The 17,144-nt window shown below is 34.1% G+C and overlaps 2 protein-coding genes across 8 annotated transcripts; both read right to left on the bottom strand.

Moving 5' to 3' along the window:
• Positions 1–117: 117 nt before the first annotated feature.
• On the bottom strand, positions 118–12,703 carry LOC108214327 (diacylglycerol kinase 1). 7 transcript variants are annotated; one of them, XM_064090371.1, is made up of 16 exons: positions 12,096–12,703; positions 11,937–11,969; positions 11,786–11,842; positions 11,197–11,261; positions 10,780–10,996; positions 10,567–10,689; positions 10,361–10,489; positions 9,176–9,261; positions 8,743–8,866; positions 7,471–7,519; positions 4,431–4,513; positions 2,851–2,918; positions 2,476–2,550; positions 1,443–1,530; positions 1,218–1,334; positions 118–589 (listed from the first exon to the last, which is right to left on the bottom strand). In XM_064090371.1, exons 4-16 carry the CDS (start codon positions 11,205–11,207, stop codon positions 353–355), a joined length of 1,407 nt encoding a protein of 468 aa, XP_063946441.1. In that variant the 5' UTR covers positions 11,208–11,261; positions 11,786–11,842; positions 11,937–11,969; positions 12,096–12,703; the 3' UTR covers positions 118–352. The 7 variants fall into 7 exon arrangements, with proteins under 7 accessions (XP_063946441.1, XP_017241759.1, XP_063946444.1 ...); XM_017386270.2 differs by having other exon boundaries at positions 10,780–10,987; positions 11,183–11,261; positions 11,937–12,703; XM_064090374.1 differs by having other exon boundaries at positions 10,780–10,987; positions 11,186–11,261; positions 11,937–12,703.
• Positions 12,704–12,837: 134 nt separating this feature from the next.
• Positions 12,838–15,304, bottom strand: LOC108214328 (cytochrome b6-f complex iron-sulfur subunit, chloroplastic). The gene is made up of 5 exons (XM_017386272.2): positions 15,110–15,304; positions 14,759–15,003; positions 13,652–13,769; positions 13,247–13,429; positions 12,838–13,143 (listed from the first exon to the last, which is right to left on the bottom strand). The coding sequence occupies exons 1-5, from the start codon at positions 15,143–15,145 to the stop codon at positions 13,042–13,044; spliced, it is 684 nt and encodes a 227-aa protein (XP_017241761.1). The 5' UTR covers positions 15,146–15,304; the 3' UTR covers positions 12,838–13,041.
• Between the last annotated feature and the right edge of the window lie 1,840 nt (positions 15,305–17,144).

Here is a 17,144-nt window from a genome sequence, read left to right as displayed (position 1 = left end):
ATCTCCCACAGCAATGTGCATATATAGGTACATACAATATCTGTAAGTTCTATTAGCTTTCTCTCATGACGAGATATAAACTCTGGCTGTCATGTAACAACTAAAAAAAGCAAAAGATATCTCTAAAAAATAAAAAAACTGGTTTTGGTAAATAGACTAGGTGCATAAACTAGAGTTTGATATTGATGTATACTGGAGGGAGAAAAATTCACAAAGATATACACATGGACCTTTAGAGTAGTATTCAACAAGGTATACAAACAAAAGAGCGTCTGATTGCTATGATCATCTGGTATTTTACAAGTGTTAGCGGTGTCTGAACTCTTCCTTTCTTAATCATGGTTCTCATTTCTCAACCTTCGTTGTAAATATTATGGTCAGCTTCAGATGTGTAAGATAAGGGAGGTGCACGCATGCTTCTTGATCTGCAATGTGGAGTCGCAAGTAAAGTGACTTGACCAAAGTGAGAGATTTCAACAACTACAGTGTCATCATTGACAGGGAGGGGTTGTTTCCACGGTTCTCCATCCATCCTCATGTATGTATGTTCAGCTGCACCCTTGTAGAATTCAAAGCGTATCCTATTCACCTAAATATAAGATTAAACAATATTCATAACTAAAAAGGTATGAATAAGTGATAGAATGAACTCCGCGATACCTACTGAAATAAGAGCTTCAGTTCCGTGCAATCCGTCTTGCGACGAATATATTAAATTGCACTACTGTTCCATCTTTCCACCTACCCTTGTACCTCTAAAACTATAGTTTTTACATTCTATATAATAGAAGAGCAATATAAACTTATAAAGAACCTATATATAGAACTAGACGTTAACCTATTTCCTGTTCATGTATGGGGTCATGCAATTGTAAAAAATAAGATGAAAATTTGGAAAAGTTGGACAACAGCGAACATTATAAAACTCCTTAATTAATAATATTTATTTCGGTTAAGCAACTTCATATAAAGAGCTTCTATTTCATCCATTTCCTAATCTTCAGCTATCTTCCGAAATAAAATGAACTCTCTTATAGCTTATGTGAAATATACATAAATTTTCAGGTATCAACATTGTGTACCAACAAACCCTGTATATACCACTTTTTACGCGCTTACAGTTGTACATATTAGAACTTACTGCTGAACTACACTATACCATATTACACTCTAACAAAGTTGAAACACGATCTCTTACGAATCCAAGTTGTCTCTACCTGTGCAAGACGAGTGCCATGCCCTTTCGGTGCAAGCAAAACAAGCCCATGCCATGCATTTCGGAAACCAACAACTTCAATAAGCCCATCATCAACATAAGGAGGAGTCAAATCTGTCTGTTAAAATTTATTAGAGAAATTTGAATAAATAGCAAGGATAAGCATCAAGCAAACCAGACAATCCACTTCTATTTTCACTTCGAGTAAACAGAAGATGCAACTAACCGAATAAAGTTTTCTTCCAGAAGGTGTTCCCCAAGGATTGAATCCACCGGAAAAGCTGGGCAGATTAAGACAAACAATAGACCTCATGCTGCATATAAGACAGTGTCTTTAGTATTTTAATATTATTCTAATTATATGTTCACCAAAATCTACATGGAGACAGTTTTAAATGCAAGCCTTGGCAAGTAATGCCGTCAAGTACAGATGGGGCCCTGAAAAGTTGTGCTAATAAGAATAATTTTTTTAAAGAAACCCTAATGCCACTAGGCCTACAACATGTACTGAAAGTCGACTATCATGATATCTTAAGATAACATATATGCACACTTTGCAATGGAGGCACTTTTATATTCATCAAAACTTTGCACTTTATATTCATATGATCACGCCTCTATCTTTATAAGGGCACAGAACTACTTGAATATTCAAACTATGTTCGAACTTTTATGAAACCTAGGGTTCTTTATATGTTGATTGATGAGTTTCACTTTAAATTTATATAAGATCATTTATATCTGGTTGAAAAGAATAGACTACAATTGATGACTTTCCAGACTAGTTTCCTACCTAAACTAATAATTCTGACAACATATTCACTTCTCCTTAATAAAACAAACTTACACAAAGCTTAAAAACATGTCTATTTAGGTGATATTATACACAAAACCTTCCTAGGATGTGCTAGTGTACAAGGATACTAAGGTAAATATAGGTGTGCAAGCCCTTACTATTTTCGGATGTATAGACTGAATGCCAGGCACCCTAAAACAAAAAGACTGCATAATCGTTATACAGGCGCAACTATTTAAATATACTGCAGCCTTATCATCGATCAGTTCATAGACAACAATTTATAAATTCCCGGAGAATATTCTATATTTGTATTATCTGGAAATTAAACTTCAAGTGGGGGATACTAAAGCCAGGTATATACAGGACTTGCAACAGCTTCACATCATATGTAAGGTCCACATTCTAGAGTCTAGTTCATGGAGTGAAACGTGTAGTGAAGGTTAAAATTATCAAAGATCACCTGCTAGGTATGGGGAGGTCTTCCCACTGACCTGATTTTCTCATGACCCTAACCTTTGCTAGCTGTGCGATATTTCTGCGACAAACGAATTGTCAGTCATACAAATTCTGAGCAGACAATTTAATAACTTTACAACTATAACCCAATCTAGTTGAATAAGCTTCAGGTCATTAGTTTGGTACTATAGATCATAATAATGATACCGTCTACATATGTGAACTTTTCATTGAAATTAGCTCAAGATTTAATCAATTGATAAAATATATCCTGAAGAAAAGGAACAATAATTAAATAACCAACTACAACTAATTCATGGTCTTCATACAGCTGGTGGAATACAGCTTGAAGAAATAATATCAAACTTACAAAAGTTACCTTGAAGATGGATGAAAGAGAGAAGCACAATACCATCCCTGTGTTAACGCATGCTTTGCATACGTACTCTGATATGTAAGAGATGCAACAGGTTTAGATTAAGTAAGAAAAATATTCAGGATAAATACATCAATTTACTAACAACGACATGAAAGGTGATAATTAATAAAAATTGATGTATTTATCCTAGATGCATCCATATTGAAAGGGGATTTAACCGATGTATATATAAGACAAGGAATACACCAAGAATTTTTGTAATAACGGGCATAACATACATGTCCACAAAGCAGACTCAGACTAACATTTTTCAGTGACTAATCTAGAAAGAAACCATCAAGTATTGAAGAATACATATATTCATAATTATGTAATCTTATCATTCTTCAAGAGTAAACAGTGATTACATTGCATGTGTGCAACTGAGGGCATGCTCCCCCCCATACAAACACACCTCTGAACTTAGTACTGGTATTACCATCATTACTTCATAATGATGATCTAAATTACCCTGGGGAAAATATGTCAAGAAAGTGCTGTGCACCTATTCTACATCCATTAAGCCTCTTTATTAACGGTTTTTCTATGGTGTGCCCATGGGAACATGCTAAGCACTAAAATTTATGAGTTCGAATCATTTTGATTGGCTCCCATTTCTTAATAATGATGGACCCCCCCCCCCCCCCCCACCCCCTCTGCATATACAACTATCACACCAATCAAAATGCCCCAAATATATAAAATTTAGTGCTTAGCATGTGCCCATGGGCACACACTAGACAAACCCCTTTATTAATAATAGCTTTTAGAGAAATGCAGGTTTGGTCATACAACAGCATGCTGTGATTATATTATGTTGAATTTATATAATTGTTAGGCTATTACAGTACTATATCTATGTTTTTTTTTAGGAGTAACCATCACTTCATGTACACCTTTAACCACTTTGGAGTCCAGAGGTTATTCATAACATGGGTGCCACAAAATTTAAAATCTTAAAAAACTAAATTAAATGAAAGTAAAGATTAAATATGACTAATGGCATTGGTGATATAGAATTTAAGAGGGATAGTTTGTCAATTTGAAACCCAAATAATATAAATGCTCAGCTTGAAGGGAAGTGGTGAGACATAACAAGTCTTTTAGGTTAGGCATTCTTGTAGAATAAGTTCTCTACAAGTTTTATTATCAATTCTTTAAATAAAGATTATTTTAGTCCTAATTTTGTGGCTATATAAGGACCTTGCATATGAAACAACTTCAAAACACATAGTTTTATCTTTGCTGGTTGAATGAGTACATCTAATTCTCTCTTCATGGACAACGACTTGTGCAATTCTTAACAAAATGGTTATTCCGTCCCTAAAGAATGCAGTAATATAAACAAACTCAGTGAAAATTACAATTCTTGCTATAAAGCCTCTCCAAGTCTGGTATCCAGCCTAAATTACGTCTGTTGTGCAATTATACAGAATGACAAATTCTAAACATGTTCACTATCAATGAAGGAAATGAAAACGGCAATAGTAATCCGAAATATAATATTGCTATATCTATAAATACACCAGATAAGACACCACCTGATTCACCAGCTGGTTTTTAAATTTTTCTGGATGTAATTTCCTCTCGCTGTGAAATGCATATGACACTTGAGCGTCCATTCCTAGGGGAATAGAAAAAGGAAAGATGCATCAAGACAAACAATACAAACTTGAAAAGAGTATGCCCTTGTTTTTGATGATGCGATAAGTTTGAACTTTGAAATGCATTCAGTTGTTTTATGGCACCCCAGCTTCACAGCTTTGGTATGGTACCAGGACGGAGGATGCCATACTGACAAGTCGTCAGTGTTAACATATTTATTTTTTTATTTGAGGTATTTTAGTATTTTAGCTTATTACATAAAAACAATGTAATTATTGTGATAAGTATTTTAGACATTCAAGTTCAGTATAAGTAAATCCTGCTTTTCACAATAAGTTGTATATGGTATCAGAAATTTTAGGTGAGGACGTGGAGTCTTGGGTCTAAACCCTACCTCTCATTTGTTTAAACTTAATTGTTGTCGTCTCATTGCCCACCCACGATCTGATTAACCCCTTCCAACACCTCAATATGTTAATATTGTGCATTCTAATGCGCGGAGACCAACACCGGTAGAGAGTAACCACAAAAGAGGGTCTCCATATTATGTTTCTTCCATGTCTAATGCCTACACTCACTATACAGAGATTTATACGATGGGACATATGTCTATATTTATTTCTTCTAGTAGCGCGTTGATTAGGGTGCTAGCGCATCAAACTTGCACTAATTAAAATATAGCAATTGTGTTAGAATTTCAAAAAAATATCAACATAAACAATAAGACATATACCTATCTATTTATTTATACAATTAAAGCTAAATCATTAAAAAAATTTGTTGGTCAGTATTTGGACCTATTTATGGGCTTTTAAAATTATAACATATTTTAACGGGCCTTTTTAAATATAATTAAAACATGTCTAAGCATCCTTTATTAAATAATATCTATCGGGCCTATTTATTTACAAGACTTTTGATGCACTTAACTATTACGTACAAACTTCTTTGACGTGTCCACTGAAAATACTTATTTAACATACCCAATAATAATATATATACCCAAATATATTTGTTAATTATTTAAAAGTTTATTTCATTCCCTAACATATATGTATCTTTAAAATTAAATATTAAAACATATACAGTAAACAACAAATATTACAAGTCACTTGTGCATCGAGCGGCTTATAACCGAAACATTAAAATTTTTGGCCTCAGTCAATCTTCGGACTTATTTATGGGCCTCTTTAATTTATAAGATGTTTTAATGAGTTTATTTGATTATAAATGAAACATGTTTAAACATCCTCATTAATACACATCTCTCGAATCTATTTATTTAAAAAAAATGATGGGTTTAACTATTAGAAAATTATTTAACATGTCCAATAAGAATATCTATTTAACATACCCAATAAAAATTTATCAACCCAAATATGTTAATTAATTATTTAAAAATCTATTCAATTAAACGACACATATTATTCATACATAAATGTATCCTCGAAATAAAATTAAAGGTTAAAATATATGTAATAAGAGAACAAACATTATAAGCCACATGTGGATTGTCATTTGTGGTATATACACAGTAGTTCCTAAACTTTTTTGCTCGGATCCCAAGGACCCAATGCAACAACACGACTGCACTGGGGTCGGGGCCACTTATGGTTCTGGAGACCCCACTTGGGGCGTTACACTTAAACTTGTTGTATACTAGCTTTCACTCGTATTATGCACATGAAATTATATAATATTTATTTTTATATTTGTATTTTATTAAAAGGCATGGATCATGTTCCATTTCTACCAAAAAAACATTACACTAAACATTCTTTTTGCATGATCATTTTTTCATATGTTTTACAATAGTTATAATTAAATTTTCATAATAAAATAATCTATTCTTTGAAAATTTATGTAAACGAGGGGGAACAAAAATTGTTTTCGGTAGGAGTACATCATATTATATAATTTACAAAAAATATATTATGTTCTGCATCAGAATGAATACATATGAGTCGTTGATTAAACAAACTCCGAGATTAATATTGGTTTTACAAGTTCTAATTGAGATCAAGGTTTAGATTGACCCTAGAATACTTTCCACAAAAAGTTTCAAATATCTTTTGAAAGATCAATTTTTTTCCATCTACGAAATGTCTCACAAGTTATTGTACTAGTCTTTACGATTTGTTAAATAAGTTATATATAGTAGTTGCTAACACTAGGAATCCAAAATTTTGTATTAGATGCATTACAACATCTATACTGGATTAGTTTCTTATTACTTTTGGTAGTTGTTTACTAGGTACGAGATGCATAATAATATATATTACATATTACAATAGGCAAAATTAAATTTTCAACTACAAAACAGTCCATGTTATGCTATATACGGAATATTATCTTCGCTTGCTTGATTGATTGGGGTTGGGGACAATATTCCATAAATTTAGTAAATCATAGCTTGATGGCACTTTTATTATTCTATGTATATATACGAATAGACAACACAAGGCATAACCTTTAAAATAGAATGGTCTACTAAATCAAGAGCAACGCCATATGCAAAACACACATATCCATCAACTCTTCAATCTAACATGGTATGATGGATTCCAGTTCACTGGTTCTCGGGTTCGTGCGAGGGAAGGCCATTTATATACATGAAGAGACATTCTATGACATGTTATATCTTAGCTAGGGTACTTAATGATTTAATAAGACAAACAACCTAGCTATTAGATACTCCCTCTGTCCCAAAGGATTGTATACGTTTGGGACAGAGGGCTCAAAAAATTCTTTTTCTTCTGAATAAAAATATAATGTTTAAATTTTTATTCGAAAACCAAAAATTTCAAAAATAAGTTATAGAACTATAGTTTATAGAAGCCTTAAAATATGTGTCAAGCAATGCAAAAAAATTGTATAGAAATGAGTGGGAGGGAATATAATTCAGTGTTTAATATGGGTTAAATCATGAAAGTCCTACTCAAAAAAACTTAGTTATATTTTGTCAAGATCACTTACCTATGCTGAAATAGTTCCAAAATCCCCCACCAAATGTGCGGAAACCATCCTGAGAATGGGAGGAAAAAATAATGTAACTGCAACTCTATGAAGCCAAAGCACACACCTGGAATCTATGGAGAAAAGAGAAAGGAAAGCTTTATGACCAGATTACAGCGTCTAGAGAGAAACCACAACTTACAATTAAAAGTAATTCTACTTTCTTCTGATGAAATTGATAATTAAAAGAATTCTTAGCACGAAAATGTGTGTGCAAGGTCAGACTGCCAATAAATCTGGAGCTGCATATAGATACTATTTGTTACTTTTGGTTCTGGTTTATTTAAATATGTACATGGTCTGGCCTTTAGAGTTATTACCGATTTTTGTTATATATATTAACTGATGCAGGACAGCTAATTAAAAATGTCAAAAGAAACAGTATGGGAACAATATAGAAGACTTAAATGCGCAACTAATTAGTCTTATATGTTATCGTTTAATTTGAAATTATGATCTCTGCTTTTCTATATGCAGCTGCAGAATTATTGACAATTTCTGCACACACATTTTGGTGCTACGAACTTTTTTATTTATCGATTTCATCAGAGAAAGTAAAATTACTTTATGTTACTTTAATTCTGGTTTTTTCAAATATGTACACGCTTCTGGCCTTTAAAGTTATTAGCGAAACTTATTTATATATTAATGGATGTGGGACAGCTAATTAAAAATAATTTATCTGTTATGGAAACAATAGAGAAGACTTGAGTGCGCAACTAATTAGTCTTATCTGTTATCTTTTGATTTAAAAACAAGATCTCTGCTTTTCTAACCTTTTAGATAGATAGGAACGCCTTACTGTTATATGGGGACATTTATGTATATTGTTGTTTTTGGTTGGTGGAAGATGGTCACCCATTAGGACTGACAATAAAATAGTAGAATGTGACTAGGATTAGTGTCTCTGCTTCTGCCTATGAAATGACGGGAAAAACAGGGAGAGATAGTAGTTCTAAATTAATATGTCTTCCTATATCACAATATGTCATTCCATATAGAATAAACAAACTATTTCTCTAATCCAATTCCACAAGATGATAAATACCTAAAGATTATTATTCTAAATTAAAAGATAACCAATAAACTTATTAATCAGGCTTCCAAAGTCTTCTACCTAGTTCCTGTATTGTTTCTTTGTTTTATAATCGGTTGTCCTGCATCATTAATCTTCACGGAAAGAGCAATATGTCATGGTAACTAACAAGAAAATAAAAGAGAAGTGACAATTACAGTGCTCAAATTGTCTGATTGGGACCCACGATGAAATGCGTGTAAAGAATGTGGTAGCTCAAGCGGTGCAGTTGGATCACAAGGTTCTTGCTCGGGAACCTTCATTCGCATGAGACCATGCCAACTGAAATGAAAATAAAGAAACATTTACTATAAAGAACAGGAACTAGTGACAATTGGTAACGTAGTCATACTCTTTATGATAATGAATAGCATTTAACAGTTACGCTGACGGTTAACCATACTCTTTAATTTATGTCAAGTACCCATGTCGAATACTTTACACTTGCATACTTGCATAGGTATGAACACTCAACACCAATGTCAATTGTACGCATCAATTTAAAACAGTCCTAGCAGGTCGTACCATAGGTCTATAGATGCTAGGACTGTCCAAAATTGATGTGTAAATTCTGAAAGTCAACACATTTACCTGTCAATTTTCATCTCTCTTGCATTGTTCACCTCGACTAAATATGCCTTCACAGAGTAAGGGTCTGTACCAGGATTCTTCTTTCCCTGTAAGAATAACTAAAAAGTTATGTTACACTACACACAGCATTGTTATTCTGAACTAATAGAAATATGTGCTAAGCGACTGACATATCATGCGTATATTTGACTTGGAATAAAAGACTGTAGAGGATATTATTTTTGTAGGATTTCTACAAAGAAAAAAGTTAAGCAAAAGTAGTCCTACGTCTACAAATGAAGTTTCAGATGGTAAAACTTAAGTACTATCATTACTCACAATGTTCTACATAAATTCATAAGGCTTCCCTATATTGATACAAGTTGTACAACACTGACCGGTCACAATTATGATCTACAAACTAAACATTTTTGGCAGAGGGTTAGTATATCACATTAATGTATCCAGCGGCACTGCTAAAAAGATTTGGGCCCACTCAAGGATATGATTAAATTGTGCATTCTTAACCTCAAAGGTGCTACTCTTACCATATGTAATTTGAAAACGAGAAAATCTAATAGCGGTGTAGTGCTGTTATTGCAAAGAGCCAGTGAGTCCTAAAAGGCCAGTTATGGAGTTTTTAGGTCACAGTCTTCCAGCTATGTGATGACAGAGAACAAGGGGATAAAACGCCCGAGCACTAATAAAAAGGTTTTCCCACTGCATTGTGTGGTTCATTTGGAGAGAAAATTAAAAAAATTAGATCTGACTGGATCATGGTGAGCAAGGGAGAATACATGATGACTTCAGATTATTAAAAACGTGTGCAAGTTATTGTCAAAGCGAACTATCTAGTAGAAGCAGCTTTGGGGACAGTTCTTACAAAGATACCAGCTGCTTTCCACCTTCTTATTAAGCACAGAAGGCCTCCAGGATTATCGCACGAATTGTTTGAATAAGATATTGGGGGTTATTATATGAAGGGCCTGAAAGTTTTAGTAAATTGAATCTGCACCTTCTAATTTTATTTTAAACATAAAATAAGTCCACTTGCACAAAAGACTATATATCCCGTGTTTTATGGTTACCAAATCTTAGTTTGTTGTAACAAATACCATATAGGTCAATCTGAAAAGTATCTTCATCAATAGTATTTCTCATAATTATGCCAAGTAGTAAATGGAATACTCTGAAAGAGTGTCCTACCCAGCCAAATGAAAATGAGATATTATTGCCAGTCCCCAGTGGCATTGTAGCGACTGGTGGAGGATGAGCTAGTTTTAGATCAGAAAGCACTCCAAGAAGCCAACCAACTGTGCCATCCCCACCTGCAACCTTATAGTAAACAAGGTTCAGGTTAAAGGGAGCAATGCAAACAGCTCAGACCAAAATAACATATAAAGTTGACTAACTATTAATCTCAATTTCATCTGGATTTCTGAGGAAATAGGATCAGAATTTTGTTTGTGCTTCTCCAAATTGAGATATAGTTGGTGTAGCACCAGGTCAGGGGCCTTATCTCCCAAATCAATCACCTAAAAAACATATGCATAAGGGAATCTATAATCAAACAGTGAAGTATTCAGGAATGATTACATATTAAAAAATATGACTACAGGTGAAACCTGGTTTTCATTTAAAAGTGAACGATATGTAACTAGTAGTTCTGCTCCCAGCTGACCACCACTTCTGGAGTTTATAAATACTATCACAGGACAAGAAGGAACATAAGTCACTTCTGTTATGTCAGATCCTGGTAAAAGTATGTAATCAGGTATGATGTAGTCCTTGAAGAAGTCATCTGTTCTGGAACCATCAATCACCATTGTTTCACTGCAGCAACTTTGCCATTACAAGTGAGCCTAAAGTTCTATAACCCGTGTGAAAGTAATAAGGTTATCGTAGTTTACTAAGTAACTTATGTCAATGCATTAGCTAAAAAGAAAATGATAAATATACCCATCAAAGATTCCGTATAAAAATGAATGAACGTGTTTTAAACAGAGTGGGAAAAAAAATCTAACTAACAACATCTTCTTTACATTTCGTCCATCGAATATGCTTCTTAAGAGTCAGGAAGTTAAGTGGAAATGCCAATTGGCAGCACCTACAAAATGGTAACGACATTTCAAATTCAACACAAAAGATAAGCAAAGTTAAACAGGATGTATCTTGCTAGCTAAAACTGATAAATGTCGGAAAAAGTCCCTGATATCAAAAGCAAGTCCAACTTTCTAGTAGTACTTCTACTTAAACAAAACATCGATCAAGCACAACTTCATCAAACAATACAGCAGAGGGAGACACACATCAAGATTCAAGATGTTGAAGAACCGATATTGCAGCTCATGAAGATATCCATTTATTCTCTCATAACTCACAAGCATCAATACAAACATGTTCAATATAATCATCATTTCTGAAAAGTAAATGGCTCAAATAATTTATTTCAACTCGTATTTCAAAACATAGCTTACGAATATAAGCAGATATATGCTTCTACTCTCACAAGCATAAACACAAACATGTTCGATATGATCATAATCTTACTATCTTGGAGAAGTATATGCAACAGCTAATTATTTAACTCGTTTGTCAGAAAATTAGAAAAACTGAAGATGATTTCAGTACCTTGTAGCAAAACAAGTAGCACAAGTTAGCTTCAAATCTTTGCCCATTGGAAACAATCTGTCCAAGCGTATGAATAAACATATAAAAAAATCTAAAAAACATACCGGTAAAATATTGAATTGAAATTGATTCGAGAATATTCACGACTTACAATTTGTGCAAAGGATGTATACTTGACTTGATGCTATATACAGACAGAAGAAACAAGTAATGGATATATAAACGATCATATAAATGCAAACACACACCTATACGTATACGAGAGAGAGAGAGAGAGAGGTTGCGGTTACAGAGTAATCGCGTTTCTTACTGGGCAAGGTATTGGAACGAACAGAGGGATGCCACGTAATCAAGTTCGGGGAGGTTTTGTTGTGTTGGTTTATGCAGGCGCCAATTCTTTGTGCTTTTAAAAAAAATTAAATCAAGTTTGACAAGATAAGATATAAAGTAAAAATGAGAAGAATATGTTATCAGGTATCGGGGAAGAAGAAATCGAAACAAAACAAGTAACCTAAATGAACTGAAGAATCGTAAATCAATGGATTGTAGGTGAACAATTCAAACATGCTATCAATATTCCAAGAAATTATACTTGTTTCTAGAATTCCAGGATCAGCGAGATGAGAATCATCAAGATTCAAGAAAGTTCTAGAATTCTAAAGTTGTCTTCCCTTGAAGAACATGGAGTGGGGTGTAAATTTTATTAACAAAAATTTATGGAGAAAGAAAGAATATCAGGGAGAATAGGAATACAGTGAACAAATATCAGGTACTTCAAAATTATCACGATGAAAGATTGTATAATGACGATCGACGAGGATTGCAAGGAAAATGAGGAAGAAGTTGGTAGAAATGAGTTTTAACTTTTAAGTTTCAATTGCTAGGAAAGGAATGAAGGAACAAAAATTAACAACATTCTCGTTAGGTAATAAGATAATTCTGATTCGAGGATAATTTTAATTTCATTCTCTCTGAGTGAACAAGAAGTCTAAGTATTATACTACCATTCACGAAGATAAAAGATTCTAATGCATGTGCTTGCTCAAACCACATGATGAAACAAATCTTACTAAATTACATTATATATTATACAACATCAATGCACAAAATTTGGGCTAGTGCAAATATCAGCTTGTATCTGTACTTTACAGCTTATAAACTTTTGAGGTTTTCAACAAATGACATCAGATACACTTCAATTTTGATTGATTACATACGGAAAGGCAGAGAACTCCCGACTCCGAATGAATAACAATCTAAGACCACCATGGGTTTTCGCCTGTTCTAAAATCTGTTTCAACCCATGGAATAAACACAACTTTCCCGTCATCGATATCTGCATGTGCCAGAGCCAAGGACTGTTCCAAGATATATAAAGATGTTAACAATATACTATATCAAATATCGAGCATAAATGCTTAAGTAAAGTTTGAAAGCTAAGCAACTAGTTGGATTGCTTACCAGAGGAGCAGGGCCTCTCACAACCTTGCCTTGGTTGTTGTACTGAGATCCGTGGCATGGGCACATGAACTTGTTCTCAGCTTTGTTCCAAGGTACAACACAACCAAGATGTGTGCACACTGCATTGATTCCATAGGTTGCTAGGGTTTTGTCGCTTTCCACAACAAGGTATGTGGGATCTCCCTATGACATATATCATAAAAACAAAGAAGTTGTTCATATGACTAGTAAGTAGTAATCTGTTCTATTAATGAAGAAGGAAAAAGGTGAGAAACATGTACACAAATAATAGTTAAATTTAACAGTATATTCCATTTCAAGTTATGTAGGTTTATTTTTTGATCACTATTTGGTGATACGTGATGATGAAATATAACTCTATGGACACATGTGAATGAGGCAAACCTTTAATCCCTGAGTGAGCGTTCTGTCACCAGGTCCGTGGGTCTTTAGCCACTCTGCTGCTACTACATCATTTCCAAGAGCGTCCTTTGCATTGGTACCACCGCCACCACCTCCTGATCTGTTCCATCCAGTTAATGTTAATGACTTGATCCAAACAAACAACAGCAAATCAATTGATAACCTAACTCATGATATATAGAACCAGAAGAACTCGAACCACCAACTCACACTCGCCTATATATTAGCAAGATTTAAAAAAACCAAGTATATCCTTAAACCAAGGTTTCATAATATGTTAATAGAAACAATGACACATTAGGAAAGTGAAAACACACACAAAGCGTTGCATCAAACAATTAACTTCAAACTAGGCAGCTCGTTACATATACTCTCTGTCATTGCGGCTTGCAGCATTGCCAGGGTCCATTGATACAGTTCCAATGCACGCAAGGGGAATCTATTATGAAATTTAGTCTAAGCCTCGAGTTTGGGTGAGACGTCCATGGTGTCTTACAAATATGCTATGTATTTTTTTTAACTGCCTTGGCTACATATGGTTGGAAATTGGAATGAAGGTGAGTGGGAAGATGTTAGAGGAAAAAGCGAAAAGTAATGAGAATGCAATTACACTGTGATAAGATTATTAGAGAAAATGAGGAATAGGAATGAGAGATTAACTTGATTAGTTATTCCCCCTGATGTTATTCCACATAACTTCATTCCTTCCAAATAAATGAAACGTAGAAGCAAGTAGGCTTTGTCCGAATCATCTGATTTGATTCTCTCTGATGTTATTCTCAATCAACTCTACTCTTCCTTAACTAGATGATTAACATTCTAATGAAAAGCAAACAACGCTTTAAAAGGGCCTCATCCTCATACCCACACACTCATGTACCAGTTGATGCTACGATAATCAACATATATGATGTTTTGATAACCAAATAAATTCCAAACAAAACCAGTAAGGTGAACACAAGTTTTTTTTGGTCCTGCCCCGTATAAATTTTTCGCGACAACACGCCTAATTAAAGAAGAAACATGTACAGCACAAACATACAAGCAAGTAAGTATAAAGTGAAACAGAGAAGGGAGCAAAAGGCGAACCCGGGGGGAGCGAAGAAGGTAGCATAAGGAACAAGCATGGCAGTGCCAGGAAGAGAAAGAGCACCAAGAAGAAGCAGATTCATGGTGTTTCTTTTATCCATATCAGGCACACGATCAGCCGGAATACTCGAAGCCATGCACCTCACTTTCATCCCAACAGGCCTGTCTTTGCCAACACTCTTTGTTGACTTGACTACTGCTGATTGAGATAATGGAGCAAACACTCCATTCTTGCCTGAACATATCTGCATCAACCACACAACACACCATATAATCAGCTTAACTGTGACTTCCTTTTTACAATAATTCGGCTTACAAATAAGTATCTGTTTTAATAAATCTCGAATTTACCTGAGAAGTGGCTGGGGAGATGGTAAAGCTAGACATTGTGGAGAAGAAGAGTGTGGTGGTAATGAGAAACTTGGAGCTTTATTTTTATGAAACCAAGTGTGGGATTTTTTGTGGGGATGATCAAGATAAGAGAGTTGAGTGTTTGATGCAAGATTGATGGCTTCACTCAGCCACATATATTTTTGATATGTCATCTGCTCAAAATTATTTTTTTTAAAAAAAGCGCTATTTAATATATTTTGAAATAAACCACTTTTTTTCGTACACGTACTTTTGAGCTTTTCACATTGGTCACTAAACTTTATTATACATACCAATCAAATATGAGTTATCCTATTATTTTATTTCTAATTTTTAATATAATTTAACATGCCGTAAAATCTCGATGATGAATGAATAACATTGATTACGGTTAAAAATTTTGAGTAATGAATAAAATTGTTTGATTTCAAGCATATTTAATTTAATTTTAAGAAGGTTGTTTATCAAACAAAAATATATGTTGTAAATGATAGCTAATCTGTATTTTATAAATTATTTATGTGTTTTGATAATTTTAGATTTGTTAGGTAAAATAAATTTATAAATTAAAATATATATTTTTTAAAAAAATTCATATTTTTTAAATATAAATTTACTCTATAGCCAAAAATAAAATGTTGATAGGATAATATTTCGTTGTAAATGAATTTCCTTAATAAATTTGTCAAGTTAGTTGAAGTAAAAACAAAAAACAATGTCGAGTAGAGTTTGTGGTTAACGAACCGAGCCACGTTTCACAGCAGTAAAAAGGTAAAATAGAATTGAGCGACTTGATCTGTAACCAACTTAACGAACTTCGTCGCTCCCTAGTCCTTCCAAGTTGACACACATGCGTATATAAATACTCTGTCATCCTCACCACTCTATTCATCACTTTCAGTTTTCAGAATCTCCAACAAACTCTACATACACACATACATTCATCTGAGCGAGATCGAGAGAGAGAGAGATCGAGAGAGAGAGATGGAAAGCGATTGGCGAAGGCGCGTAAACACGCCGGAAGAGTATTTAGAAACAGAGAGACTGTTACTGCGTGCCAGAGAATCAGAGTTCATAATGACTCCAGAGTACACCAAGAACATCAAGGCCAGGTTTTATCGCGAACTAGCGCTCGATTACTACCAGACTGTAAGTTCATTACTGTACATGTTACTTGTTTTCATCTTCTTCGTTTCATTGATTGTTTTAGTTGAATTGGATGATGCCTTGTCGTCTCGCTTTGTGTAGGTACATGACCCTCGGACAATGGATGCTGTGGTGCTGTATGTTGCTATCAACTTCTTCGATCGTGTCATTTCCCAGCTTCAAGAACCACCGGTAATTCACATTCAACATTCTTTTTGTTTTATCTGTTTCTGTTTCGAGAAATTCAACGAACAAGTAGTTTATGGTTTAATCTGCCTCGGTTTCTAAAGATTTCGACAAGATTTAGAGTGTACGATCTTTCATTATTTCGAAATAAGATTTCAATGCAATGGTGACTGTTTATGTGTCTGTTTTGGCGCTAGCTTATCGTCTTTTTCTCCTGTCTTGTTAAATTCTTCCTCTTCTTGATGATTTTCTTAATGCTCATTGAACTTTCTGACTCATTTTGTAATGTGTGTGTTTGTGAGTTCGTTTTCTTGAAAGTCTTGTTTCCGATATCTTGTTGAGGAATTTCTGGCTACTGATGTCGTTTTACGATGTTGATTCATCAGAAAATTCTGTTGGATAAGCAAGATAACTTCAACTTGTTTCTGATCTGCTGCCACTCCATTTCTTGGAAGTTGAGAGACAACAACTTTGACATCTATAGCTTTCTGGTAAATTCTGCTCATGAATATACCGCTTTGATGTGCCGTAATTTCTAGGCTTTTGTTTTACGTGAAATCTTGAATGATATGCAGACGGCTCGAAAATATAAGTTTGGGGTTACAGGAGTGATGAAAATGGAGACGGCTATACTGGAAGCTCTGGACTGGAAGACGAAACAAACGCTCCCATTTCACTTTGT

Source organism: Daucus carota, chromosome 3 (genome assembly GCF_001625215.2).
Source record: "Daucus carota subsp. sativus chromosome 3, DH1 v3.0, whole genome shotgun sequence".
Taxonomy (NCBI): domain Eukaryota; kingdom Viridiplantae; phylum Streptophyta; class Magnoliopsida; order Apiales; family Apiaceae; genus Daucus; species Daucus carota.
This window is presented reverse-complemented; position numbering and strand designations above follow the sequence as displayed.